Source organism: Leptodactylus fuscus, chromosome 1, assembly GCF_031893055.1.
Source record: "Leptodactylus fuscus isolate aLepFus1 chromosome 1, aLepFus1.hap2, whole genome shotgun sequence".
Lineage (NCBI taxonomy): Eukaryota > Metazoa > Chordata > Amphibia > Anura > Leptodactylidae > Leptodactylus > Leptodactylus fuscus.
In genome coordinates this window covers 267009399-267037159 of record NC_134265.1, presented here as the reverse complement: position 1 = coordinate 267037159, position 27761 = coordinate 267009399, and the positions used below count along the sequence as shown (strand labels likewise).

Sequence of the window (27761 nt, the reverse complement as noted above, 5' to 3'; positions counted from 1 at the left end):
ATAAATGGTGAATCTTCTATTTTAAACATATACAGATTATATTTGTGGCATGGATAAATCCCTTAAACTGATCTCAAACCTACAGTACAGTATTTAAATGGAGAAAAGCAAAAAACAGGTAAAAATGACAGTTTCCTCAAGCTGCTTTCATATTATGTGTCGTGCTTTTCTATTTGAGCAAGCTGTCCCTATCCACAGAATAGGAGATAATTTGCACATTGGTGGGGGTTCAAAATAGCTCCGCGTGTACAGTACCGGCTCCCATTGAAAACAATGGGAGCGTATACGGCCCGCAAATCCTCCCGCGGCGTCTACGTACCAAATGACGAGCCAGAATACTCCGTGTGAACCCGGCCTAACAGTTGCCTACTTACCGCATGTACAGTGGGAGACATGCTGTCAACTTCATCTTCATCTGACAGATCAGCTATATTCACAGAGTTCAAGTCAGCGATGTCATCAATGTCTTCTTCTCCGGTCAGCGTGGTTAGAGTATTGCCAAGGGCGTTAAGTCTTTTACCAATATTTGGGTCCATGTGTACATCAATTCCACACATCTTCCATAGAACATTTAAAGTCCATGTGCCCGCACTGCTGCTTTCTAAAGTACAGAAAAAAACAGACATCTAAGAAAAATGTAAAGACTGTGCAACCTGCTGCTAGAATTGGAAAAATACAAGAAACACCCTTCCTTTGCACAGATAAAAACTGTTATCTTCTGTAATCCTGTTCAGGCAAAAACATTATGTATTCTCACATTTACCTATATATAATGATTTTTTATTTGTCAAAAAGAAAAAAAAATAGTAACGTTTGAGTGAAGGGAAAGAAGAGAAAAGAAGCTATATGAGTAGAGAAGGAAACATGTCTTTATAAGATACATTTAAAAGTTTCTTATATTTACAGGGCTCCTACACCCGGGGACCCTGCACATCATCTCTACTGAGACAGCACAAGTCTTGGTAATGTTTATATACTGTGAGTCGTGCTACTCACTAGCTGCATAAACTAGCAACGAGTGTAGGTACTGCAGTGCTGATCCATTAAAATCTTGGGAAGAATATGCAAATCTGTCTCCCATGATAGTAATATAGGGAGACAGTGCCTCAGTCATGCAGCCCACTAGGGGGAGCTCCCTTTAACATCATGCCCGACCTTCCCAGAGGCCTTTGCTGGAATGATGTGGGATTTCATCATGGGAGACAGATCTGCATATTCTTCCCATGATCCCTCACAGTGGAGCGCAAATGGCTTGTTAAGTCTCCACACACCTATATGGTGGTCTCTCCCTAAGGAGTGACAATATCCCCTTAACCTGGTCTGAAGCCTCTCACCTCTGCCAAGTTAGTCTTCTCTGCGCTGAGCTGAAGAGATCCAATCAGATCGAAACAGCTGTCCTCAGCTGAGAGACTGACTTGATAAAATCCCACATCATTGCAGCAAAGGCCTCTGGGAAGGTCAGGCATGATGTTAAAGGGAACGCCCCCTAGTGGGCTGCATGACTGAGGCACTGCCTCCCTATATTAACATCATAGGAGACAGATTTGCATATTCTTCCCATGATCCCTCACAGTGGAGCACAAATGGCTTGTTAAGTCTCCACACACCTATATGGTGGTCTCTCCCTAAGGAGTGACAATATCCCCTTAACCCATTAAAATCTGTGATCATCAATCTCAAAAACCAGCTAATCCCTTTAATGCTTATATCTTTAAAGTGCTTTTTCTGTTTTCCTTGTCTTTACTGAAGAATTTCTGTTTAATTACAGCATGAAGTACAGATAGTAGCTTTCAATTTTGTTTGCGTGATAATTCTTCAGAACTAAAATAAAAAAAACTCATCCGTTAATTTCCCCAAATCTGTACTTCGTGTTGTACTTGCCATAGAAACAAGAAGTGTCATCTGAACAACCTTTAGGATCACAGTGTATTTATTCGCTGGGATTTTTATTCAACTTCACAAAATTGTTGCAGATAACTAAAACAGCAGCAAAAAAACTAAAAACAAAAAATAAAAATCAGGAATGTGTGAAATTGCCTTTATTAGTTCTGAATAAGCCATACATGTATGGCTGAACAGAATGAGCAGGTTATTTTGATGCAATGCTCCTCCCCAGGGAAATCATAAGGATTAGACAGGAAGAGCTTATGTTATCAGATCACCCAGTCTTCCTAACAACAACAGCCCTAATCCAATGATCTAACATTATATATTTTTGTCACAGCACAGCATATCTTCGTCTCCATTTTAAGAAGCCTAACGTTTGTGATTTCTGAGACATTCATGGAATGTGTGTGCCTACAGAACTTCTCTTCTTTTGGAAAAAAATAAAATAAAATTTATATATATATATATATATATATATATATATATATATATATATATATATATATATATTTTTTTTTTTTATTGTCAGGGTCTGGGGTTGCTAGGTGGGGTGGCATAGACACACAAGTCCAGATTCTTTAGTCCAAATCAAAGGTAGAGTTTATTTTCACTCAAAAAGGTAGTGCAGCAACAAAAGGAAACATTACAAATAATGAATACCTGCCCAGCTAGGCTCTAACTAAACACAGAATAGGTTATCTCACCTAGAATAACAGAAATCCAAAAACCAGTAGAATCATTCAGGACACAGTTTCAAAAATATGACCTCTCTGTCAGCTTTCCAGCCAAGCTCTGCCAAAGTGTTGCTGCTGGAGCTGACTTCTTAAGCCTCCTTGACGAGGAGACTCACTGCAGCTGAGTCACTGCCGGAACATCCCCAAAGTGTGGACTGGAGGGGGGTGGAAATGACAGGTCCCACTACCAATCCTACCTGTCTTTCCTAAAAATCCAGCAAAATACTGAGCATCTACCAAAATGCTCAGTAGACGAAAGTTGTCTGCTGAAGAACAAACATTCCTTCTGGAGTTTTCTCATCTCACCCACCTTAGTAGTCTGGGTGAGATGTGCACCCCCTCCATTACCTGACCAGCCATCGGCTTACAATATATATATGAAATTTATTTTGAAAGGAGATTTAAGAAAGTTCTTGAAAATGCAGAATCAATATATCTATGTAGTTTGTAATTTACTGTCAGAGATGATGGACTCTAAAAACACCTACCTGCAGAGGCCTGTCCTGTGGTCCTAGAGCACACTTCATAAGTTCCATCAGGCACCACACCTAAGAGATGAAGATACAAATTCACTAAAACATTGAGGAAGATTTACTAAGCAAAATCTGCAAGAATTCTGTGAAAAGGGAGACAATTTATTATATAAGGAACAATACATTCTATGGGGGCCAATAAAGCAGTCAAGATACTCTAAGGGGGTCAATAAAGACGGTGTTTAGGTCAGTAAAGGGGACTGTGTTGAGTAAAGGGGAAATACAGTGTGTTAGGGACAGAAACGGAGCAATATACTGTAGAGGCGCCAATAAAAGGGGTATTATACTGTGTGAGGGGCCAGTAAAGGAGGTCATATACTGTGTGAGGGGCCAGTAGAGGGGGCAGTAAATCTGGCAATATATTGTGTGGGGGTCAGTAAAGAGGACGATCAAGCATTGTGTTGTGGCCAGTAAAGCCCACCCTTCCCCCCCTCATATCTGCAACTTTTAATTTTTGAAAGGTGGTGTGTAATTTCTGATAGCCCTGTCTCTCCCAAGTACACCAGGGTTTGTTCAAGTGGCTACACTGTTTGATGAATCTGGCATATTGTTACTTCCAAGTCTAAGTTTGCACTTTCTAAAACTTAGATGTTATTAGCAAATCTGCTCTACTGCATTTTTCTACTGTACAATTTAAAAATAAAATGTATTCAAATATCAGCATTTACAGTATGTTTAAAGTCTGCATTTATTTATGGCACAATATTTAAGAATTTGGTATCCATTCCCAAATTTAATTAACTTAAGGTCCAATATAGATATATGCCCCTAACTAAAAGGCTTTAAACCTTTGCATGGCATTTTTCTCAAGAGCGCCATAGATAATGGATCTTTGCTGTTTTAGGCTGGTTGCAGACGACTGTGCTGCAAACGGCCTGCCATGAATTATAAGCACGGGCTGCACACAAGGATTTCCCTGTGTGCCATGCTTCCATGGCTCCTTTCATTAAAGGGATTCAATCAGTAAAATGGCATGTTTTTTCTCCCTAACACATAGGATTAGCCTTAAGAAAAACTATTCTTCTCCTACCTTTAGATGTCTTCTCCATGCCACCGTTTAGTAGAAATTCCGGTTTTCTTCTGTATGCAAATGAATTCTCTCACAGCACTGGGGGCGGTCTCCAGCACTCAAACAGCACTAGGGGCGTCCTCAATGCTGCGAGAGAACTCTCCAGAGACGCCTCTATCTTTGTCTGGAACACCTTTCTCCGCGTCTTCTTTTGGCACTGGGCATCAAACTTCTAGGCATGTGCAGTCGGCTCTACCATTGGGCCTCTGGTAGAGCTGACTGCGCATGGTCACAGCCATTTTTTTGTGGCTGCTTACACGAGGTTACTGCACATTTGCATACAGAAGAAAACCGGGATTTCTACCGAACGGCAGCACAGAGAAGACATCTAAAGTTTGGAAAAGAATAGCCTTTTCTTAAGGCTATTCCTACGTGGTAGGGAGACAAAAATGGCATTTTAATGATAGAATCTCTTTAAATGAATAGGAGCCACCGAAGCACGGGCCGCAAAATAAGACAGGAATAGGACCTGAGGACTGTTGGCCCACGCACAGGACTGTGAAAATCACGGGTTGTAAGGGCCAATAGATAGAAAAGAATGGGTTAGTGTTCTCTCCGTGAAATACACGTATAGCACACTAACCCACAACACTGTCATCTGCAATGGGCCTTATACAGTAGAAATCTGGCAGCATAGTCTGTGCTTGGACACTGCTCCAATCATAGACCATTAACCCCCTGAAATGCTGTGGTCAAATGTGACCATGGCATCTGAAATGCTACACTGGGTTCACACCAGCATCTGGTCTCCGTTCTGAGGTTTCCATCTTCTGCATGCAGAAGACGGAGACCTGTTAGACCGTGTCTGGCTGTGAGTGCCGGTGAGCGTTTTGGTCTTTCCGCAGCGAAACCGTTTTTTTTTAAACCGGACACAAAGTCCTGCATGTCCGACTTTGTGTCCCGTTAAAAAAAAAACTTTCGCCGCGGAAAGCCCAAAACGCTCACCAGCGCTCACGGCCGGACACTTTTCAAACCCATTCAGTAGGTTTCAGTCTCCTGCCCAGTTTCGGACAGGAAACGGAAACCTGAAAGCAGAGACCCCGGGCGCAGATGTGAAGGAGCCCTTACTTTCACTTTCAGTCTCTTGCTTAATTATGGAACAGCACTTCAACAGGGAGATAGTTAGAGCTGTTCCATTGCTATGGCAGACAGGAGGCCTGCCAGTGCTATACCAATTCTCACAGCTGTCTGTGGCAGGGCTCAATAGTAACACAAGGATGTTACCATTGACTGCAATATTGTACTATTGCAGTCTATTGCATATACAAACTAATAAGTCACTGATTCAAGATAGGGGCTACAAAATAAACAAATGAATGTTTTAAAAAAAAATTTCAAATATGAAAAAACACATAAAAATATAAAAGTTCAAATCACTTCCTCCCCCTTTTTTCTTAGATCACATATCAAAGCATATAAACAAAATACACATAAGCAAATTGGGTATCCCCACATCTGAAACTGACCACACTATTAAAATATTTATACCATACACTGAATGGTGCAACATGAAGCCAAATCAAAATAGCCAAATCTCTGGGATTTTTTGCCTATTGGCCAGCAAAAAAAGATTTAACAAAAAGTGATCAAAACATCACACAGTCTAAAAAAAATTCTAAAAATTCATTTTTTTTTTTGCTTCCTATGATATTGCACAGAATAGTAAATAGTACCATTAAGAAGTACAATTATTGAAAAAATAAGCCATCATACAACCCTGTAAATGGAAAAATAAAAAAGTTAAGGCTTTTAGAAGGAAGGTCATGAAACACAAAACTTCAAAATTTCATGGTCCTGAACTGGTTAAATAGGTAACTTTTGTAACTGTTTATGTAAGCACCTGGAATCGATTATTAGAGAAGACCTCCAGTGGAAATATAACTTTTCAACTGGCATAAGCAGAATATTGCTAAAAATGCCTGATCATTACACCCCAAAATAAGTATCAAAGGATTAAATAAAATCAAAGCACAAAACAGACTTACATGCATTCATAACCAGGTCTGTTCTAATTTCTGGCTTCCAATCGTCCCATGATGTTTCAAAACCATCAGCAAAGCGGATGCAAAAGTTTTTGAAGTGGCCTTTGCTCACCAAAGACTCAGAAGAGCAGGCTGTGATAAGAGTGCTCTCAATTGTAAGTACCAAAGCAGAACCGGTATCAAAGTCAGCTGTATGATTTGTCTGTGGAAACAAACTCAACATGGTCAGTATTAGAGAGGCTGGCATCATCAGTCCCAGAGACACACCGAAGCCAATAACATAGGAAGTCAATATAACCCATCAGTATGTTAGGTAAGGAGAGTACACGTGTGGACTGATTTATCATGATCATGTGCCAAAAAAACTGAGTTGCAATTCATGAAAAATGTTGCAAATCCAAATTTTTGTGTGAAAATCTCAAAAGAAAGAGGCGGCAGTTCAGTCCTATTAAAATGAATGAGTCTAAACTGCAGCATGACCACATGAACAATGGACATGAGGTCACTTCTCAAGACACAGAAATCACCCATGTTTTCTAATCATCCATTAAGGTCCAATTCACACATCCTGGTGCTTGAATTGATAAAACAACAAGTAGATTGGCACTTCTTTGCTTAGCTCTTTCACCCTAGGAGATGCACACTACATTTGGTAGGACTGTTCCTCTCCCATAGTTACACTGTTTGTATGGAGTACATCCCTGCTGAGAGGACAAGGTGCCAATGTGCCATACCTGTAGTGTGCTGGTGATGGGTAAACATATACCCAGATCATTTACTGTTAGTTGAAGGAAGAGTGTTCCCAAAGCCTGTGCGGATGTCTGTTGAATCCCTGGCAGCATGTCCACCACTTCTTTAGTTGCCATGTGAATATCTTTGTTTAGTGCCAGTCGCTGCTCATTCCAGTTATCGTATGCTGCCTTGTAATTCAGCCAAAAGAGCACAGCTTAAAAGAAGCAAAAAAAAAAAAAAAAGTCATACTTTAGAATAAATGAGCCTTGGTTACAACATTTGCAAAATCTCTGCTGGCTACATGGTGGCCCACAACAAAACAGAATCCTATTTCACATACTTACAGATCATGGTGGAAGTAGTTTTCACCAATGGCTATGCAAAGTTGAGCCCAACTTTTACTGGGATCAAACTAGTGCTTGATTTCATTGGGGGATTCTGTCCCCCATTGCGCTTGAAAAATGTGGAGAGAGACTGGGTTTCCATTTTTCAGGTCCCCAAGCAGACCCAAAGAATGAAAACCCAAGTGCAGGTGTGAACCTAGTGTAATCCAGTTCAGGAACATCTGCAACACCAAATATTCTAAATCTGAATATGAATTTGTTGGCCATAGTCTTCTGACACTAAAGGTCACAATCATTTGCCCTCTGTAAATAAATTCTTACACTTGTGAGCAGATATTTGTATACAGGATGTTGGACATAGCACCAATCTATGGATCATGTAGCGGCTGTTGTTGCAACTTGTGTGAATCTTGTGTGGGAAAGTACCTACTGTTGTGCAGGCAACACACGCAGTTACAAGAAACCAATGCTTCATTGGACATATGTCTACAACAAACACTTGCAATTCGACACACACTTCTATTTACCGTATTTTTCGGACTATAAGACACACTTTTTTTCCCCCAAATTTGGGGGGAAAAGAAGGGTGCGTCTTATAGGCCGAATGTGGCGCCTGGCATCCGCTGTAATAGAGAGGCGGAAGCCGGCAAGTGATAGACGCCATTACAGGTGCCGGGGCCTGCGACATCGCTGCGCTCCTCTGCCCTGCATAAAGCCATCAGCGGGAGGAGTGATGCTATTCCGCTCCTCCATCCCCCCGCCGCTGGCTTCATGCAGGGCAGGGCAGCGCAGCGATGTCTCAGGCCCCGGCGTCTATCCCTCCCCGGCATCCGCCTCTCTAGTACAGCGGATGCCGGGTCAGTATCAGCGGCCCCTTCTCCCCCGGGGCTGGTCCCCACCGGCCCCATACCTGTAAAGTTGCAGGCCGGCTCCTGCGCGGTGATATCGCAGGAGCCGACATGTTCGGGTGACAGCCGGGAGCCTAATGAGGCTCCCAGGCCTGTCACTGCTGTATTAGTATTACGGCTGGGTCTATGACCAGCCGTAATACTAATACACAGAATGTCCCATAGACGGCAATACAGTTGTATTGCCGTCTATGGGACTTGCAATCAAGTGACCACAGGTTCAAGCCCCGGGGGGGAATAAAATAGTAAAAAAAAAAAAAAAAAAAAAAAAAAAAAAAAAAAAAAAAAAAAAAAAAGCTTTAACAATATATAATAAAAATATGAAATAAATAAAAGTTCTAAATCACCTCCTGTCCCTAGAATATATATATAAAAGTAGAAAATCATATATCATAAACCACCGTTTTTTTTTTCAATAAAAGGTGATCTAAGCAATAGATATTCCCCAAAATGGTATAACTAAAAAGTACTTCTGGCCCTGCAATAAAAAAAACACTCTATGCATCCCCGTACAGCTGCAGGGTCACCTGTCAATGTCGCCTTGCAGCTGTTGCAAAACTACAACTCCCATACATTAAATATTTTACCAGTTTTTGCTTCAAAATTTTTTTTCCCTATTTTCCTCCTCTAAAACCTAGGTGCGTCTTATAGTCCAGTGCGTCTTATAGTCCGAAAAATACGGTAATCCCCTCCTTTAACTCTTGCACAACTGACACTTGGCATGGCTTCAGGGAAAGTGATTTCAGTACATGTCAACATACTCTGCTGATACAACTGCTGGGTTGATTCTTTTAATGTATATTTAAATTTTTATTGAGATTTTCAATACGTACAAACATAAGCAGAAAAGACACTACATGAGAACAAGAAAAAAAAGACAGAAACTTAATCCCCCCCCACCCCGCCCCCAAAAAAGAAGAAAAGACGACAGACCAATGCAAGGAACAGTGGAGAAAAATGCTGCCCCTGAACCAAGAACAGAAGTCTAAAAATACAAACCTAAATTCCACATATTTCAGAGATATAACCAGTGGCAAGATATCACCACCTAACTAGACATATCACCCAGAGGTTGTTGTGAGGGACGCAGTGGAAACATGACAGTCTGTTTAGGGAGAAAGCTGCCGCCACCAGGGACCCAAGCATGGGATGATTTTTACATTAACTGTCTTGGGCTTCTCATAGTTTTCTTCAGGAATTCTGCAACTACAACACTCGGCTGAACATTTGGTTATTTTTTGTCATTGTCGAAAGATCCTGCCCATTCATTTGGGCCTAATCCGGAGCGGATAGCCGCGACGGGATGCCAGTGCACTGCACCAGCATCCCGTCGCGGCAGAGGCGACGGAATGTGTACACGTGGAACCCTGTGTGAACAAGCCCAAAAGCTTCCTTTCCACATAATTTTTGGTGCTTTTTTATGGATTAGTAAAAACATTACAATTTTTTTTATTTTTTTTTTGTAGGGTAGAGATGGAAAAAAAATTAAGCTGTGTGAGAAACTTGGCTTAATGTAGCTAGTGCAGTAAAGGGGATACTTGACTAATTCTACTTTACCTCTGTCAAATGCTACAGGCTGTGCATATACGATAGGTCTACTCAGAGTGATAAGCACCGCTTCTCTGCCTGTTGAACCACTGATCTCCTCCTGGAGTGCATTGCGCAAGCCGATGCGTGTCTTAAAGTATGCAACTTGATGAAAATCTGATCCAGCCTCTTCATAAACCTGTATATGTCACAACAAACAATTACAAATGCAAATAAGGCAGGTGGTGTTAAACGAAAATCAAACAAAATAGTATATGCAGTATAAGACATCCTAACAAACCTTGTTAGCCGAAGGTCACGTAACACAAACAGAGAATAGGAGCGGCACTGAAGCAGTTGTAATGACATAGTGCTTCATACAGTACAGATATTGCAGCAAAGATTGACACTAATAACTGGCTGCTACATGATATCTGATCATAGAGCCCAACAAAAGTCATTGAAAGATTTAGTGTGTCAAGTTAAATTCTGTTACATTTGTACATATGTCTTCTTAAAAGGATTGTATGAGAAAAAAAATACAAAAAAAAAAACCCTTGGGATAATTATTTTCTTAATATTTTTAATGATTTAAGTCTTTTCATTTTTTCTAGGGGGCAAACACTGCCATAACTCAAACGGCATCCATCCTCCAGAGCCAGCAGGATGCATCAGGTCAGAGGGCTCGATACTGATGCAACATTTTGTCCAGCTATGTTTGCCTGAAGGCAACGTGCATACATCACATCCAAGATGAAATCTCAGCTGTGTATATGAACTTCCTACAAACACTGACAGTGAGAGAGCCGAGGGAAGGATGGAGGAGACACAAGCTGTTGTGGGAGATGAATAAATACAAGACCTACAAGTTACTGTCTCGTCCGTCTTCCCTTTGACTCCCTCTGTGTTTGTCGTCCACTGGATGTTCACATACACTGCTGAAATCTTATCATGGCTATGATGTATGTACATTATGTTCAGGCAGAAGAGAGGATCAGTCTCGATCCCTTTGACCTGAGGCAAATCATCCTGCTGGCTCTTGAGGAGGCAGCCATTTGAGTTATAGCAGTGATTGTCTCCTAGACAATACAAGCAGAAACCAATAATTAAAAGCATTTAGGAAAATATTTATCCTGGGGAATTATTTCTGCATTTATTTTTTATTCTCGCTCAACTTCTATAATCTAAATCATGGAAGTCTGGAGTGTTGGCGCTGTGGATCTGCTGTGGGATCTTTCCTCCATATTTGGTGGGACTGCGGAAAGATTCAGGAGTTTTGGTTATCTGTCTTTTCCCTGTGCTCTAAGGTTAGTGGTCATTCTGTGTCCCCCTCCCCTCAACTGGCCCTTCTCTCTCTTATCCCCGGTAAGATTTCTAGGGTCAAGGGTGACCTGCTACGTCATTTCCTGACGGCTGCCAGAACGGTCATTCCACGCCATTGGCACAGTCCGGTGGTTCCAACCTTGTTGGAATGGCTCCAGGAATTCCTTCTCATTAGGAGGATGGAAGCAATTGTAGCGGAGGATCTGGTGGATTCATCTAAATTCGAGACCCTCTGGCGGCCGTGGATCTTGTTTCAGGATTCGACTGAGTTCTCTTCGCTTTTACCTTAATCTTTCTTCTGGTGTTTCCCTTTTTGGAGTTCATGGGCGTTTTTCGTCCTCCTTCTCTTTCCTTTCTTACCCTGCTCTTCACTTCTATGTTGGCTGTTGTTTTCCTCTCCCCCCTTTTGTCTCCTGTCCTCGTGGTGTTTTGTCCTCTCCTAGTTGCTGTGTCTGCTGATGCTCCTTTTGACTTGTTTTGACTTGCATACTGCTGGCACGTGTGCCTCTTGTTTAGCCCGTTCTGGGCACTGTTTTGCTTTTGCCATTTTGTAATGCTCTGTGATTCTGTTTGTTTATTTTGGAAATTTCAATAAAATTCAGTTTACACTTAAATCATGGAAGTCTGATTCTTGGCACCTTCACAGATCAGCTGAGTAAGGGGCTGTGGGGTTCGTGCTGTATGCCACAGCGCTGTATACTGAAGAGTAGACTAGGCCTGCTATTGCAGCTGTTCTGATTTTATCAGGTCTTTACAGTCATCTTTTAAGGCAGTGATTAGGGAGCAGTCCATATACATTGTCTAAAATTATTATTTTTGAAGGACTGTTAAAAAAGTTTGTGCTACTAACCAGACCAGGTATGAAATACACATATAAGCCCTCACAGCATAAAGCATGTTTAAAACAAATGTTAATAGAGATTTTCAAGCAAAGAAATAAAATAAATTTACCTGATGCTTCACAATCTGTCCAAGTGCCAAGTTCAAGTCAACCTGACATTTCCCAAAAAGCTTCAAATAGCTGCTGCTTCCAGGCATAGCCTTTGTTTGAATCCGATTTGACAGTTCTAGTTCTATTAGACCAGTCTCAAATCTGACTGCCCTCATGGATGGAGTTGTAGCTGTCACTTGAATGCCCTAAGATGTAAAATATAAACTTAATGGGACTCCAATAGTAGTCAATGTTAATTAAGATTCTTACTGCCATCTTACCAATAAAAAAGGTCCCAAACACTTCAAAGACCACTTACCGTATATACTCCAGTATAAGCCAAACTTTTCAGCTTATACTCGGGTCAAGCAAAAATAAAAAAAAAAATGTATAGAATCTCACATAAAATAGTGAAGAAAAAAAAAAGTAGCTTAAAAATAAAAAATTAAAGTTCTAAATCCCTCCTTTGTCTAGAATACATATAAAAGTAGAAAATTACTGTGACACACATACACATTAGGTATCCCTGTGTCTGAAAGTGCCCGGTCTACCGAATATAGGGTATCTGCAGTGCTCCTGTTCCATCAGGAAGGGGTTAATAGGAGCACTGCAGATACACTATATTCAGCCAGGCTGAATAATAAAAAAACAAAAAACAAAAACAAAAAAAAAACAGTCCTCAAGCTCAGCGAAGGGGCAGACAGATAACCAAAACACCCCCTCCCCTTCCCCAGCAACTACTGCACTCAAAAGCTCCAACCATTTTAATTTTTGAAATTTTCCAGTAGCAGCTGCATTCCCCCCCCCCTCGGCTTATACTCAAGTCAATAAGTTTTCACAGTTTTTTGTGGTAAAATCAGGGGCTTCGGCTTATACTCGAGTATATACAGTACTTTATTTTTCTAGTAAAATTAATAGAGTGATAGTGCTGTAAATATAGTAAGGCATCATTTTTGTGTTGCCCCTATCGCTATAGGGTACCAATGTGTCTTCTATTGGCCTGAATTGGACACATTTAAATCCTTCCTCTAGTAGTACCAAAACAACATTTGCTCTAGAGAAACTGAACACGATATAATTGTCAGGTACATTTGAGTACAACAAAATCCACGTCAGGAGAAAATTGTAGCACAAGTAAAGTTAAAGGACATTTGTCACAAACACAGACCCTTTTAATCATGAACACATTCCGCAGCACTCAAAATTTTGGACACAACTTTTCATTCCATGTTTTTTCTTCTTTTAAAAAAAAAAATATATATATTTTCAACACTGTAGATTGACATTGAAGAAATGCCAACTATGAAGGAACATGTATATTATTAAATAGTGAACAAAAAAAGTGTTAAACCAATATATTTTTTCATATTTTAGATTCTTTAAAGTAGCCCCCTTTGCTTTGGTGACAATTTTGCATACTCTTGGCATTCTTACAATCAGCTTCATGAAGTAGTCAACTAGAATGGTTGTCATTTAGTCAGCACAACTTGTTAACTTGTATACTTATGGAATGTTTTGCCTTTTTAATGTGTTTGAGACCACCAGTTGCGTTGTGGAAAGGAAGTATTGCTACATAGTTTCATACAGTGTTTAGTCCTATTCAACTACTGTTCTAAGCCATATTATGATGAGAATTGGCCATCTCAGGCTAGGTTCACATCTGCATCTGAGTCTCCATAGAAGAAACCAGCAGAGAGAAAAGTCCTTCATAGACATTTTAATCTATGGGATCCATAGGTAACCACTGTTTCAGAGAACGGGCTCTACGTCATTCAGGTCCCCTGGCGGACCAAGCGACAGAGAGCCCTGAGCAAGTGTGAACATAGCCTAAGCAATGAGAAAAGACAGTCCATCATTAATTTAAGACCTGAAAGTCTAAAACATATTGCTAAAAAGAAAAAAAGGACATACTATACAAAAAACATATCACAGAAAAAAGGACACACTTACTCATTACTAAATGAAAACATGGCTTTGTGTAGAAAAGTGCATGTAGTATGTGATAGGAGAAGAACAGGTGTAAAATGCTAATAGAGCACTCACTGACATACCAACAATTCATGAGGGGGGTGGCTACCAGCATATCAAATGCGCACAAGTCACGTCCACCCTATTTAATCAGACAGAAGGTCCAGCACCTTCAAACATGTACCCTACCAGTACCAGCACCTTGTAAAAATACCAGGGACCGGCTACATCCCACAAAAAACGTTGAACCACCTTTTGGCCAAAATATGCAAGCTCACAAAACATCATCGAGCATCCTTATACCATTGCGAAACCCTAAACTTTTGACTGGTACTGTAATGATTCTTAGAAAGTAATTTTGCGTGTTCCGTTGCACGCACTGAATACCTGTATAGAGGATTAGGCCAATACTCAATAATATGAGCTGTATTATGACTACAGCACTTCCTGGCCTGAGCTGGCCCCACAGGTGTGATTAGGACTAAGACTCCTCTTGACATTTTAGAGAAATGACAGGAAGATTTTGTTACCTTAAAACGCAAGTTGAGGGAATAAAGGAGGATTTTTGGTTTGTCTCCGTCTGTAGTGCCATCATGTTCATTCCATAGAGGAATTGGCTGCTCTCCACCTGAAAATATATTCAGAAAACACCAGGTGTCAGGGCTACTTCTAAAGATCCAAAGTATAAATGTTACACACATTACCAGACAAATCATAGATTACTTGGGTAAATTCAGAATTTTTAAAGGAACTTTCCAACTGCTTTGCTGTATATGATGGAGAAAGCAAAAGTACTCTCACTGCCCTTTCACCCACAAAAGTACTCACTTACTATAAAAAACATTGTACGTAGCGTATTTAAGAGCTTGTTCACATGACGGAAAACTTTTCCACCATGTGATTATTTGGCGTGGCTAGTCGCAACGGGATACTGATGCCGAATTTTTCAGCTCAGTTTTTGTGCTTAAAACACCCCCCCTCGGCTTATACTTGAGTCAAGCAATTTTTCTTTTTTTTTCTTTTTTTTTTTTTGGGGGGGGTCTTTGATGCCTACGATCAGAGATCGCAGGCATTAGCTACGGCATCTCTGCTGTAAGGGTTACAGTGGAGACCCGGTTGCTATGGCGACCTCTCTGCAGCCGGCATTCGCTTTAATTGACTCGTGTGTCGGCAAGACAGCTGTGGACCTATGATTTTTCAAGTAGCATTGCCAAGCTGCTGCCGATTTTCTGCAGCGGCAGGAGCGTGGCGATGCTGCGGGCCCCGCCACCTGTGTCGGCGGCTAAAACCCTCCACCGGCATTCTATTACAGCAGATGCCGGGTCTGTAAGTATAATGGGGACTCGCCACAGCAGGAGTGAGGGGAGAGGAGAGAGACAGCAAAAAAAAAAAAAGTTTACAATTAGCCTGGTCCCCACTGGCCCCATACCTTGAGAGTTGCAGGCTGGCTTCTGCACGGTGAGGTCGCAGGAGCCGCCCTGTTCCGGTGACAGCTGGGAGCCTATAATGAAGACTCCCAGGCCTGTCATAGCAACAGTTTTTTGTTTTTTTTCTTAAAGAAAGCCTTTCACCACCTCTACCAGCTCATTGCATCCATCAATAGGTCCTGATCCACTGATTCTGATGCAGTTGGAATTTTTTTTTCTAGTCCCAACGTTCCTGCACAATCATTTATCTCAGTTGCAATGTCTGCTTGGCAATGATCAGTGATAGAAAAAAAAAAATCATCCCCACTGGAAACAATGGAGCAACACCTATTGAATTTTATTTTATTTTTTTTAAGTAAAAAGTTGGAGTTGGTAGAGTTTGTGGAGTCTTCCTTAATAAATCTGCCCAGAAACAGAAGCTAAAGTTAGTTATCTATTATGATATACATAGCTGATTTAGTCACCCACAAACCTGAGACTTTCTGTATTACTTCATTGACTTCCTTCATGAAGACTTTTTGTACAAATACCAAGTGGTTTAGTAGATCAGTAGTAAGATTGTGTTCAAACGACCCGACCTGTCATGGAGATGGAAAATTCATTAATATTTAATATAGATTTCAAAATATTATAGTCATGTAAAATAAATGTACTTTTCTGCTATAAGATTGGAGAGAAAAACTGATGTGCACAATACTATTGATGAACCCAATACAATAGTGCTCCTGTTTAGAACGCTTTCTCTATACAATTTGGAAGAATAAACCTGAATGGCTTGGAGAACTTTATGGTAAGTGACATTTGCTCAGTTTTGGCTGAGTAGTCCTCAGCAGTGGTATTGTTACGATATTTTAACTTTCTACCTTTTATTCAACCTAGTGTAATTGTTTTAAGGAATCACAAATTATTTATGGCTTTAACTGATCCTTAACATTGATTTTCTGTTACTTTAAAAGCAGCAGATACTATTATGTTCTCTTGATCCATTCAGCTATACCTGAAACCTTACTGCAAAAAGTCACTTTAAACTTTGACATGAATTTTTAGTGTGAAATCTGCACCGCAAACCTGTAACACACGATAAAACATATATGAATAGAACATATTCACATTGCAACACATTTTCACTCTGTAGCAAAGGGATCCTACCTTTCAAACACTTTTTTTTTCTGAGTAACATGTCAAAATAGCCTTAAAAAAAAGCTATTCTGCTCCTACCTTTTGTTGTCTTCTCCGCGCTGCCGTTCTGTAGGACTCCCAGTTTTTGTCAGTATGCAAATGAGTTCTCTTGCAGCACTGGGGGCGGGCCCCAGCGCTCAAACAGCACTGGGGGCACCCCCAATGCTGCAAGAGAACTCTCTCCAGCGCCGTCTCCATCTTCGTCAGGAACGTCCTCTTCATCCTTACACAGTAAGTAAGCGGCCATTTTCTCATGGCCTGTGGGTATGCGCAGTCTGCTCTGCCCAAGGCCTAGAAGTCTTAAACCTGTGTCGAAAGAAGAGCTAGACTGTCAGTAATGCTCTTCGGACAGTGGGGAGAGATCATCGCTGTTATAATGGCAAAGATATCTCCAGCCGCAGGGCACATAACAGTAAAGCCAACAGTGCACTGAATTCAGTGCACTGTCGGCTTTCCAGCGGTATATAAAACCGCATGTGCTTGAGGACATGAAAGGTCGTCTTTAAGTTACGCTTAATAATGTGGTATTGGGGTTTTTCATTCCCCACACATTAAGCCTATTTCCATTTACAACCTCTGCAGCCTTTATTTTTGGGCCACACAAATTTATCTCATTTGTTATCTCAAAGCATAAATTCTAAAGAAAGTAGACCAATGCAGATTGTCAGATTATGAGATTGAGCAGCGAAATCTTGTATGTGTTCATTATAAGGACAGGTATAGTGCAGGATACACTACTTTTGACAGAGCTATAAAACTTCTCACCTCAGCCACACAACGCAAGTAATTTCCCTGTAGGTAGTAACCCTGCTTGGCAGGTAGGTCATCCATACTCCAAGCTTGATCTGAATAATTGTCATGTTCTTCCATGATGTATTTACCATGCATTGTAACTGGAGGAAGATTAAGACTTGCTGATGGGGGAATTGTAGACATATCTGTAGGGGATACCTTTGACGTAAACCGCAATCTATGATTTGGCAACTCAAATGTAAACCTTGTTTGGGCTCCTGCAACATAAATCCAAAAAATAAATTAAACTGTGAAGATTTTAACAAATTATTTTATACTAGTACACTGTATATAACATGACTTATACATTAGGATATAACATTATATATGCATAATCTGCAGTGAATCTGCATCGTAGCACATGGGCAACAATTTTGTACACCACAACAAAATGCAAAAATGGATTTTCCAGCTCCTCTTCATGTCAGAAATATCAAGGTCTACTTCTCACTGTCATTTTCACATTTTTTCTATATTATTAAAAAAGTAAAGAAATTCAGTTGTCTAGTATTGTCAGATTTCCATTACTTTGTAGGTACAAGTACATTTATGTGTTTCTAATACAGCGCGATAGGCGCTGCTTTGAAGAAGGACTTACCTGACTGACTGTCAGGAACTCCCTTCTGACTGTAAAGAGCTACAGTACCAGGACCGAAGGCTCTTTACCCGGGACACAGATCGGGAAAGCCGACAGTGTGCTGAATTCAGAGCACTGTCAGCTTTCCAGCAGTATATAGAACGGTCTGTGCCCCAGACCATGAAAGGTCCTCTTTAAAAAGCATAAGTAATAAATTGTCATAAACTACAAAACATGTTACACCAAGTTCACATCTGCATCGGAGGCTCTGTTAGGCATCCATCACAGAATATGTTAAAACTTTTACACCCAGCAAAATGATGGATGCTGGAAGAAATGCTCAATGGACCACATTATATAAGGGGATAGAACCACAGAAGACAGTGCTCATGTCAACATAGTCTAAGTAGTTTATGATGGCAAGAGATGGAAACAACTATAAAAATGATATTTCTACCTGTCATTCCATGACTTCTCATTCTTCCCATTTTGTACTCTGCTTTTAGAGATGGTAGTAGAGCAGCTCCAATAGCAATCCCATCCAACATAGCACTGAACTTCAAGACAATTGGCTTCTTCTCAAGACCCTCTGGGAGCTGAGGAAACACATTGGTTTCAATCGGAGTTTGGTTTACACTCGTGGGAGTCTTTTCAGAGAGTAACGGAGTGGCAACGTCCTCTTTTGCTGGGGGCACTCTGTAAAAAGATAATAAAAATGATTTAAGAAAAAATTATTAAGATTTTCCTCTTACGTCTATTGCCTGCTCCGGTCTGGGACCATCCACTTGATAGTAGAGAACGTAATCAGCCAAAAAAACTAACTTCATTGATTGTTGCTCTGGAATGGTGGGGGCTAGAGGAAAAGTTCCACCTATACAAGAATCAGTGGCACCTCAGAGAACTGGAGCAGGATGGTGGTGGTGATGAAAGGTTCCCTTTAAGTGTAGGACATATATGAACTGTGTGGTTATGGGTATGGTTGGAGGAGTGCTGTGATTGCATTTATATTTCTAAATCCATACATGCTGTTAGTGACAAATCACTGAATACATTAATGTTCCAACATATAAACATATAGGTGTTCGTATGCCTGATAAAATGTACATGTCAATGAAATTGGTTAGACTAATGAGACACAGGGTTCCATAACACTGCTCTCGGCAGAAAGTGGAAGGAGACATGTTGTCATCTATCTCTCAGAGAATTTATTTTTCTGCGCAGTTCCCAGAGATCAGACGAGGATGAACGAATGTAACTAATTTTTTATGCACATTTACTGACTCACACTGTGGAAGGCTGCCGGATGAGATCAGAGATCTGCTTTGAGAGCTGGTGAGAGCTGCGGACCATCATGCTGTGCAGAGTTGCTGGGTGCTGTGGGATATTTATGCTGATCGCTCCAACTTTGAACACAGCAGCGTTGCTTGTCCTCAGGCCTCTTTGGGCACTATAAAGGGCTTGAGATTTTGCAATACTGCATTTTACCACAGTTCTGAATAAATATAAAAGACAGATTAAAGACATTAACACTCTGCAACCTTGTATATATTCTACAGTAAAATAAGTGGTATACTCTCACATCGACACATGCATTACTGACAGTCATGCTTTTGTTTGCATGGTATCAGACATGACAGCGTGGTGCATAGAGTTTTACTCCAAATACTCAAAAATACAAATATTTCCTGCACATGTTTATGGACTAGTGTTATTGTTGTATGTGGCCTATGTAGGAAGAGAAGACACATATTTTATGTCAACTGGATGTTTAAAGGGTTGTTTGGTTGGATAAGGGCGGGTTCACACCAGCACCGATCTCCGCTTTGCAGGTTTCCGTTTAATGCCCGAGAAACTGGACAGAAGATGGAAACCGGCAGGCAGTTTTCAAACCCATTCATTTGAATAGGTTTGCAAAGTATCCGCCCGTGAGCATCTTCTGCTCTCCGCAGCCAAACTGGTTTTTTTAACCGGACACAAAGTCAGACATGCAGGACTTTGTGTCCAGTTAAAAAAAAGTAAAACGTTGCTGCGGAGACCAGAAGACGCTCACGGGCGGACACTGCATGCCGGGTTTCAGTCTCCTGTCGGCAGAAGACAGAAACCCACAAAGTGGAGATCGGGCGCTGGTGTGAACCCGCCCTAGCATGTTTTTAGAAGAAAGTTCACCCTGGCTGAGGTGGGCCAGTCATTTCCTGCATGTTAAAAGGGATTAAAAAGCAAAGAGAAGCAGGGGATCCAGGAAGAGTCAGAATGGCAGCTTTAGTTTCCTGGAAAGCATTGGAAAGGCAGCAACAGCGAATTGGTGAGATGAGAAATGCTTACTTTATTTGTTTTACCACTTTTTTTTTTTTTTTATCTGGAATGGTGCCATTGTGCACAACAGTTCACTTCTCATGCCAATGACCAATAAGCTGATCTCACATAATAACTGTTTTTGCTAAACTTCCTATCTTTAAGAATGGCATACAGGAAAATGGATGAAAGTAAGTGCTTTTCCAACGAAACTTTCCTGACCACATAGAAGAAAGACCGGCTTCATTAAACTGAAATAACCTGTAAATCTGACAATCTGAACTAAATTTCTATATTCAAAGATGTCAACAAACACACTTTACCAGGGGTCCATGAAAGAAGATGCCCACCGAGAAGTCACAAATCTCTAGTATTCTAACAAAGCATAGAAATAAACAATAAAACAACGTGATATGAATAGTGTTGGCAATAAATGTATCTGAAACTGTTGGGACTCCCCATAACTGGAAATGGGGCCACTGTGTTGCATTTTGGTTGGTTAAAATACTTACCTAGACCCAACATCTCTGCTTTTACCATGTCCGGGTGTTTGTCTCATACATAAACATATATCATTATATCTATTATATCTGTATGGGCCAAATTATTACATGCACAGAAATGAATTCTCAAGGGGTGGACTGAAGTACTTAAAATCATCACATCACAAGATCACAACAACTGAACAAGTAATGATCAGGACATACAGAAACTCTTGTTTGGCTGTGCTTGTTGGAGATGTGGGAAAATCCTCCAATCTAAAGATGAAAGTTCAAGAGAAAGCAAGAAGAAAACAAAAAAAGAAATCAAAGAAAGATCAAACATCCAAGCAAAACTAATGGAAACAATGCTGCAAACCCGACATTATGACTTTTACCTGGTCTTGAGATAACAATGCTAGTCTTACATTTTATACAGCGTCCTGTAGATCCAAATATTATAATCTATTGCTAACTCACGATCTATACTAAATTGTGTCTCTCTAATTCCATTACAGCAAGTGTACAAATGAAAAAGCTTGAGAACACATCTGTAAAAACTTCCACAATATATGGACTGTGCTCTCAATGTTCAACTGAATACTTAGATTAAGGAACGATCACCAACCTCGGGCCTCCAATTGTTATGAAACTACAACTCTCCCAGCATGCTCTAGTCACTTCTGTGTGAATTTCTAGAACCCAAGAAAGTATTAAACCTGGAAAATTTAGTTTCACAACGGTTAGATCCCCAGAGGTTGCTGCCCCCTGATTTAAAAGGAATTTTCTTTATTTTATTCTTTAGGTGCTACAGATTGGGCTGACTAAAAAAAAAAAAAATTAAAATGAAGAAATGTATTCACCTCTTCCCAGTGCTCCATTTTCAGCATTAGCTGATGCTTAGAGGTCTCCCGGATGATGTCAAAATCGCAGACCTCACTGGTGACCTCTTCAGAAATAACACAGGGGTCTGCGATTGTCTACACTGGTCTCCACATACAAATGTGACATCACTGTTGAGGAACCTGTAAACAGTAGCTACTGCTTTTTTGCTTTGATTTTTTTTTTTTTATATATCTTAATGGCCCCATTTGCAGAACCTATAGATATGTCATATCTTCAAGGGTGACCTCTCATGTATCCCTTGTACTCTGCAATGATCACTGAATGGCACAACAGTTTGTTCAACACTATCATAAAGAAAACACTAAACTCTCTCCATATACACAATCATTGTGTCACAAATGTTACGAAGAAGGTTAAACATTACTGTTAACCTGATTTATAAAGAATAGATGGCACCAAGCAGCTAAGGGATATCCTAGGCATCTTCTGTTTCCACCCTGCAAAGGAATTTATTGCTAATTTTTTAAAATTCTTAAACTCAGTGAGATATATCACTTTTTCTTAATCTGTTCTTCACAGCATAGGTATGGCTTTAGCCAGCAATAGCCTAAAGCCAACTCATTGAGGACTATGAGAAAATTCTCTAGACATGTTCTGGACAGGAAAGGGAGTAGATAAACTGCGACATCATCTTTTGTCAGTAGGGACGCAATGATGGGTTAGTGGTGTAAGGGAGCTTTCACATCACGTTTTGGAGGTCCGCCTGACTGACATGTTTTTACAGCTGTTTATCTTATAAAAACGTGTGAGTCAGCGGACCCGTTGACTCCAATGAAAAAAAAAATTCTCCGTTGTGGCTTCAAAATGTCCCTCTCCGTTATTTCTAATGGACAGAAAAGCGTGTACTACTACTATGCTTTTCTGTCCTTTACCCACAACAGATCCGTGATGGATTGTTCTCCTTTTCCTTCACTTCTCTATGTGAGCGGATGTCAGACATGATGCATCCTGTTATACAGTCCGTTTATGACCCTGCCGCCCCCCATTAACTACAACTCTGCCCTTTGTGCCTGGTCGGAAGAACAATGGAAAGCCGGAGGAGAAGGAGAGGAACTTTTCAAAAGGTAACCCCAATCTCCTCCTCTATCCTCTCCTCCTTTCCCTGGTCACCGCACTAGAGATTCTGCCATTGTGATCCCCTTAGGGAGTAATGTCTGCCCCTCCCTTACCTGGTGTCCCCGCAGGACTCTGCCATTTAGTGACCCCTTCATGGTATTGTTTCTTTTATCTGCTGCTAGTCCCTGAACCCGGCCTGTTGCCCCTCCCACTCAGAGCAGCAGATAAGAGAAACCCTACCATGGAGATGTCATTCCTGCTGGGACAAGGTAAGGGAGGGGGCAGACATTTACTTTAAGGAGATCATAATGGCAGAATCTCTAGTGCTGGTACCAGGGGTGGGGGAAGGGGTAGCAGCCATTAGGGGCAGCACATGTGGCTGCTCCTCCCCCACATGTGCTACCCCTAAGGGTACTATGTGAAGCACATGTGGGGGGTGGCAGAGGAGCTGTCCCCCAAGCACAAGTCACAACACTTTTTTTTTTGTTATTTGTGCTGAGATTTGTAGTGCTTGGGGGACAGCTCCTCTTTCTATCAACAAACTTTAATTAGTGTTTCACAAGGTAAACAAAAAACTGATTTTTTTTTTTTTTTAAGCAAAAAAACTGATGCAAATAGATGCACATCCGTTAACGGATCAGTCTTTTTGATGCCTGAAGTGACATCAGTTTGCAGCAGTTTTTTGTAAAATAATGGATACGTTTAACTGATCAGTTAAACTGATGTGAAAGACGTGATGTGAAAGCAACCTAATTTAAAGAGGTGTTAACTTCTCTTGTAATACCAGTCTCCAAAGTAAATGAGACGACTGCTGCAAAGACCCCTAAAGAATTGGCAGTCTACTAGGATTAATGACCATTGTGAAAATTAAAGAATATAATCTAAAATATAGATTATGACATGGTAAATTAAAAAAAAAAAAAAAAAAAAAGTTAAAATATGTTTAACATTAAACATAGTTTAAAAACGAAGTAATTTTCTGAAGACACATTTCCTTTAAGGTTTGGGCACTACTGGGTTGCCTGATCCATTTATTGGCACATTACTTTGCACAGAATTATCATAGCCCATTAGGCCTGTGTTGAAATAAAGACTTTGGTTCCAAGCGGATACCAATTTTCAGATGCTATAGCCAGGGTTGCCAACTTGCTTTCCTGTTCTAATTGTTCTTTTGGATAATGAAGCCAAAAATCTCAGTCAAGCTATTATTTGCAAATTGGAAATCATAAAATGAATACTAAACAGGTAAGAAATAATATGTATAGCTCAGAATACATCAGTATTTCACAGTTACTTCGAAAATGCTCTGTAACATGAATTTAAAAAAAATAAAGGATTTTGACCACTTTCTCTAAATTTAGGAACAGGTGGCAACCTTAGTTACACTGTCATAGTGGAGAGTAAACAGCATTATTAAATATGAAAAAGGTCTACTAAGCTTAAAGGGGTTGGCCACTTTCAGACCAATATTAAGAGACAAATGTTATTGTTTGTATAATAAAACATTGTACAATTTTCCACTATATTTTCTGCATCAATTTCACACATTTTTCTAGATCTCGGCTTGTTGTCATTCATTCTGCTTACCTCCAGTGGATGAAACTCAATATTGGTCTGAAAGTGGCCAACCCCTTTAAGGCAGAAGTTAGGTGAAAGGCTCAGACATACTAGTGGTATTTAAAGCCACATTCAGTTTTAATGTAATAAAAAAGTATACATCTATTCTATTGGTAGAGCTTATCCTGCCCAGAACTAATAGAGGTTATCGTCCCAAGGAATTACATTGCGGCACTAACAGACGTTGATCAGAGGAATTTCAAAGCTTAGATGATGTTAGGAAGAAAACAGCATGAGAAATCTGCGCTGTATACCGTATATACTGGAGTATAAGCAGAGTTTTCAGCACAGTTTTTATGCTGAAAAAGCCCCCTTCGGCTTATACTCGAGTCAAGCAAATAAACAAAAAAATTTTTATTTTTATCTGGGAGGGAGGGGGGGGGGGGGTCTGTGACCAGCTGCAATAGTAAATGTATAGAATCTCCCATTAAATAGTGGGAAAAAAAAAGAAGCTTTAAAGAAATATAATGAAAAAAAAAATAAATAAAAGCTCTAAATCCCTCCTTTCCCTAGAATACATATAAAAGTAGAAAATTATAGGGTATCTGCAGGAGTTAATAGGAGCACTGCAGATACCCTATATTCAGCCAGGCTGAATTCCAAGTGGGGGGGGGGGGGAACCCAGTCCTCAAGCTCAGGGAAGGGGCAGACAAACAACCAAAACACCCCCTCCCCTGCAGCACCTACTGCACCCGAAAAACATTTTAATTTTTGAAATTTTTATAGTAGCTGCTGCATTCCCCCCCCCCCCCCCCCCCCCTCGGCTTATGCTCGAGTCAATAAGTTTTCCCAGTTTTTTCCCAGGGGCCTCGGCTTATATTAGGGTCGGCTTATACTCGAGTATATACGGTTTATAATATATCCAGAATCGAAGATGGTTAGAATGTATATACAATTTATTACACAAACTGACTTTTAAAGAATGCTAGGAATTGTACCCATCACATTGCGGGCTTCCTGCATATCTGCTTTATGTGCATGTATTAAATGTACCCAGAAGCTCCCACTGGAGAGGAAAAGAGGGTTTTTTTTTGGTCACTGTCAGCTGCATTCTTCTTCTTCTATTTTTTTTAAAGTACTAAAAAATTGTATTTAATAGTTTTAGTGCTGCAAAGTACATTTGTCCCAAATAGGGTAACCAGTAAGAATACCTCTGGGTATTCAGAGGAATCTATCTGGAAGCATAAGTTTAGATACATAGCCCAAAATGTACTGTGTCAGCAGTGTATCACAAGAGGAAGGCACAAAGGGCCGTTATGTTTGGATCATTCATTTAACATCAATTTTACAGATGCAAATAACTGATGCTAAAAATGAATGAAAATTACATGCCATCCGTTTACATAGAGTCATGGTTAAAAACAAAGGAAGAAAAATATTTAACAGTTTCAATCAAATAAAAATCAAAACAAAACAGAAACATCCTTAGGATAGCCCATCAATATTAGATCTGTGGGCAGGCCATCAATCTTAGAACCCTGATAACCAGTAATCAAGGCAGAATCGCTCACTTGCCAAATAAATTGTAGCAGCGAGAGTGGGTATTGCAGCACTACCCCATTGAGGTCTATGTGCAAGTGCAATGCAAATTGCCTCTAAATAGACTGGAGCAAGAACCCAACAAATATTATGTCTTGATAACAACACAAATAAATTAAAGAATGAAAACAAAAAAACCTTTTTAACAATACAAAAGTATACAGAGGAAGAAATCTCCATAAAGCGCTTTGCAAAAAAAAAAAAAAAAATTATGCAGCAGTATTTAACAATATATTGCATATATGTTTGTTACAAAACCTATCATCTCCTATAAAAAGAAGATACATCATATATTATGAAACTTACTGAATGTTTGGTGTAATGCCCTCCAGAAGAACAATATTTACACCACCAATATGGGCTGTAGCGCACGTCTCAGTCATTTTCTGATGCAGAACATCTAAGGAAAGAAAGATAAAAGTCATTAGCAGCTCTGATTAAAACCCTAGAACGCATGACATTAAAAATACATAAATTTTAACGTATTGGGGGCCTTTTAGCCCCCATGCAAATAATATAGAAAAACACACTTAAATTATTTTCACAAGTTTATTTCAAAATTGTAAATTAAAATCTGAATAGTGGGCAAAATTTTTATTATAATGGAGCAATAAGTTAAGCATGCAGGCCTAAAAGGCCCCAGGTATGCGTTCTAGGGTTAATTGAAAACAAATGTAGGTTAGGCAAAAAGAAAAAGATCCATAAACAGTCCGTCTGATAAAACTGTAGGCCAACATGGTTTCTACCACATCGGTGAGAGCAAACCTTGAAAGAACCAATCTATACATACCAATATGCTTCAAGTGAAGTGTATACTTTTTGGGTAAATAACAGACAGCAAATGAGTAAATTAAAAGTCAGGGCTCGTTCACATCAGCGTTGTGAACTCCGTAGTTCAGGTTTCCGTTTCCTGCCTAAAACAGAGGCAGGAGATGGAAACCTGCAGGAGTCTCTCTCACCCATTCATTTGAATGGGTGAGAGAGATGTCCGACCGTGAGCGGCGGTGAGCGTTTTAGGCTCTCCGCTGCGAAACCGGGTTTTATAATCCGGACACAGAGTCGGACATGCAGTACTCTGTATCCGGATAAAAAATCCGGTTTCGCGGCGGAGAGCATAAAACGCTCACCGCCGCTCACGGCCGGACCCGGTCTGTGCTTTCCGACTTCTGGCATGCAGAAGACGGAAAGCTCAGAACGGACAGATGAACGCAGGTGTGAACCTAGCGTCATAACTGATGAAGGAACACATACAGGCTAAACAAAACACAATTTAAAGGGGTTTTCCCTTGAACATAACATTTTCACACAAAACGTAATATTGTTACAAATATAAAAGAAACATTTGGAAGAGTTAAAGATTTTCTTTACCTTTCTCACTGAAGACAGACCTTTATCTTGACAGGTTGCCAAGAAATACGACCATGAACACAGGAACTTTCTATGGTTTGGCACTTGACCAAAACCCAGTCATGATTTCCTTACTGTGCCCGTATTATCTTCTTGTGTATTCACTATTCCTGCCTGAGGCCTGGTTAACATTTGCGTTCAGTAAACCGTTCGCATGGGGATCCCCCGAACGGAATAGCGAACGAAACTGACAAGCGGTGAGCTTATGAAAGCACACAGACCCCATAGACTATAATGGGCTCTGTGTTTTTTCCGAGCGCTGTCCACATGAGTTATGTGGAGAGGAAAGTACTTCATTATAGTCTATGGGGTCCGTGTGCTTTCATTCCTCGCCGCTTGTCAATGCATTTGTTATTCCATTCGGGTTGTCCCGAACAGACTACCAAATGCAGATGTGAACCAGGCCATAGAATATCATCTGGACAAAACAAAGAACTCATGACTGAGTTACCGACCAGTAGTAGATCACATCGAGTCTCTGAATTCATTGTCTTATCTATTAGCAACACGTTGGTAACAGAGAAAATCTTTAAAACGCTCCAAACTATTTCA

General features: G+C 40.3%; 1 protein-coding gene across 9 annotated transcripts in view; it reads right to left on the bottom strand.

Moving 5' to 3' along the window:
- BLTP1 (bridge-like lipid transfer protein family member 1) overlaps positions 1–27761 on the bottom strand; it is a 204638-nt gene that overhangs the window by 34033 nt on the left and 142844 nt on the right. For 8 of the 9 annotated variants that reach the window (XM_075287049.1, XM_075286973.1, XM_075286984.1 and 5 more), the window contains 13 exons: positions 26109–26202; positions 20913–20963; positions 19199–19405; positions 18371–18609; positions 17310–17554; positions 15838–15943; positions 14469–14566; positions 11991–12176; positions 9747–9915; positions 6940–7151; positions 6209–6407; positions 3110–3169; positions 375–601 (listed from right to left, as the gene is read on the bottom strand). In XM_075287049.1, the coding sequence (XP_075143150.1) occupies positions 375–601; positions 3110–3169; positions 6209–6407; positions 6940–7151; positions 9747–9915; positions 11991–12176; positions 14469–14566; positions 15838–15943; positions 17310–17554; positions 18371–18609; positions 19199–19405; positions 20913–20963; positions 26109–26202 (2093 nt within the window). The remainder of the gene's footprint in view (positions 1–374; positions 602–3109; positions 3170–6208; positions 6408–6939; positions 7152–9746; positions 9916–11990; positions 12177–14468; positions 14567–15837; positions 15944–17309; positions 17555–18370; positions 18610–19198; positions 19406–20912; positions 20964–26108; positions 26203–27761) is intronic. The other variant, XM_075286992.1, reaches the window with a different exon arrangement.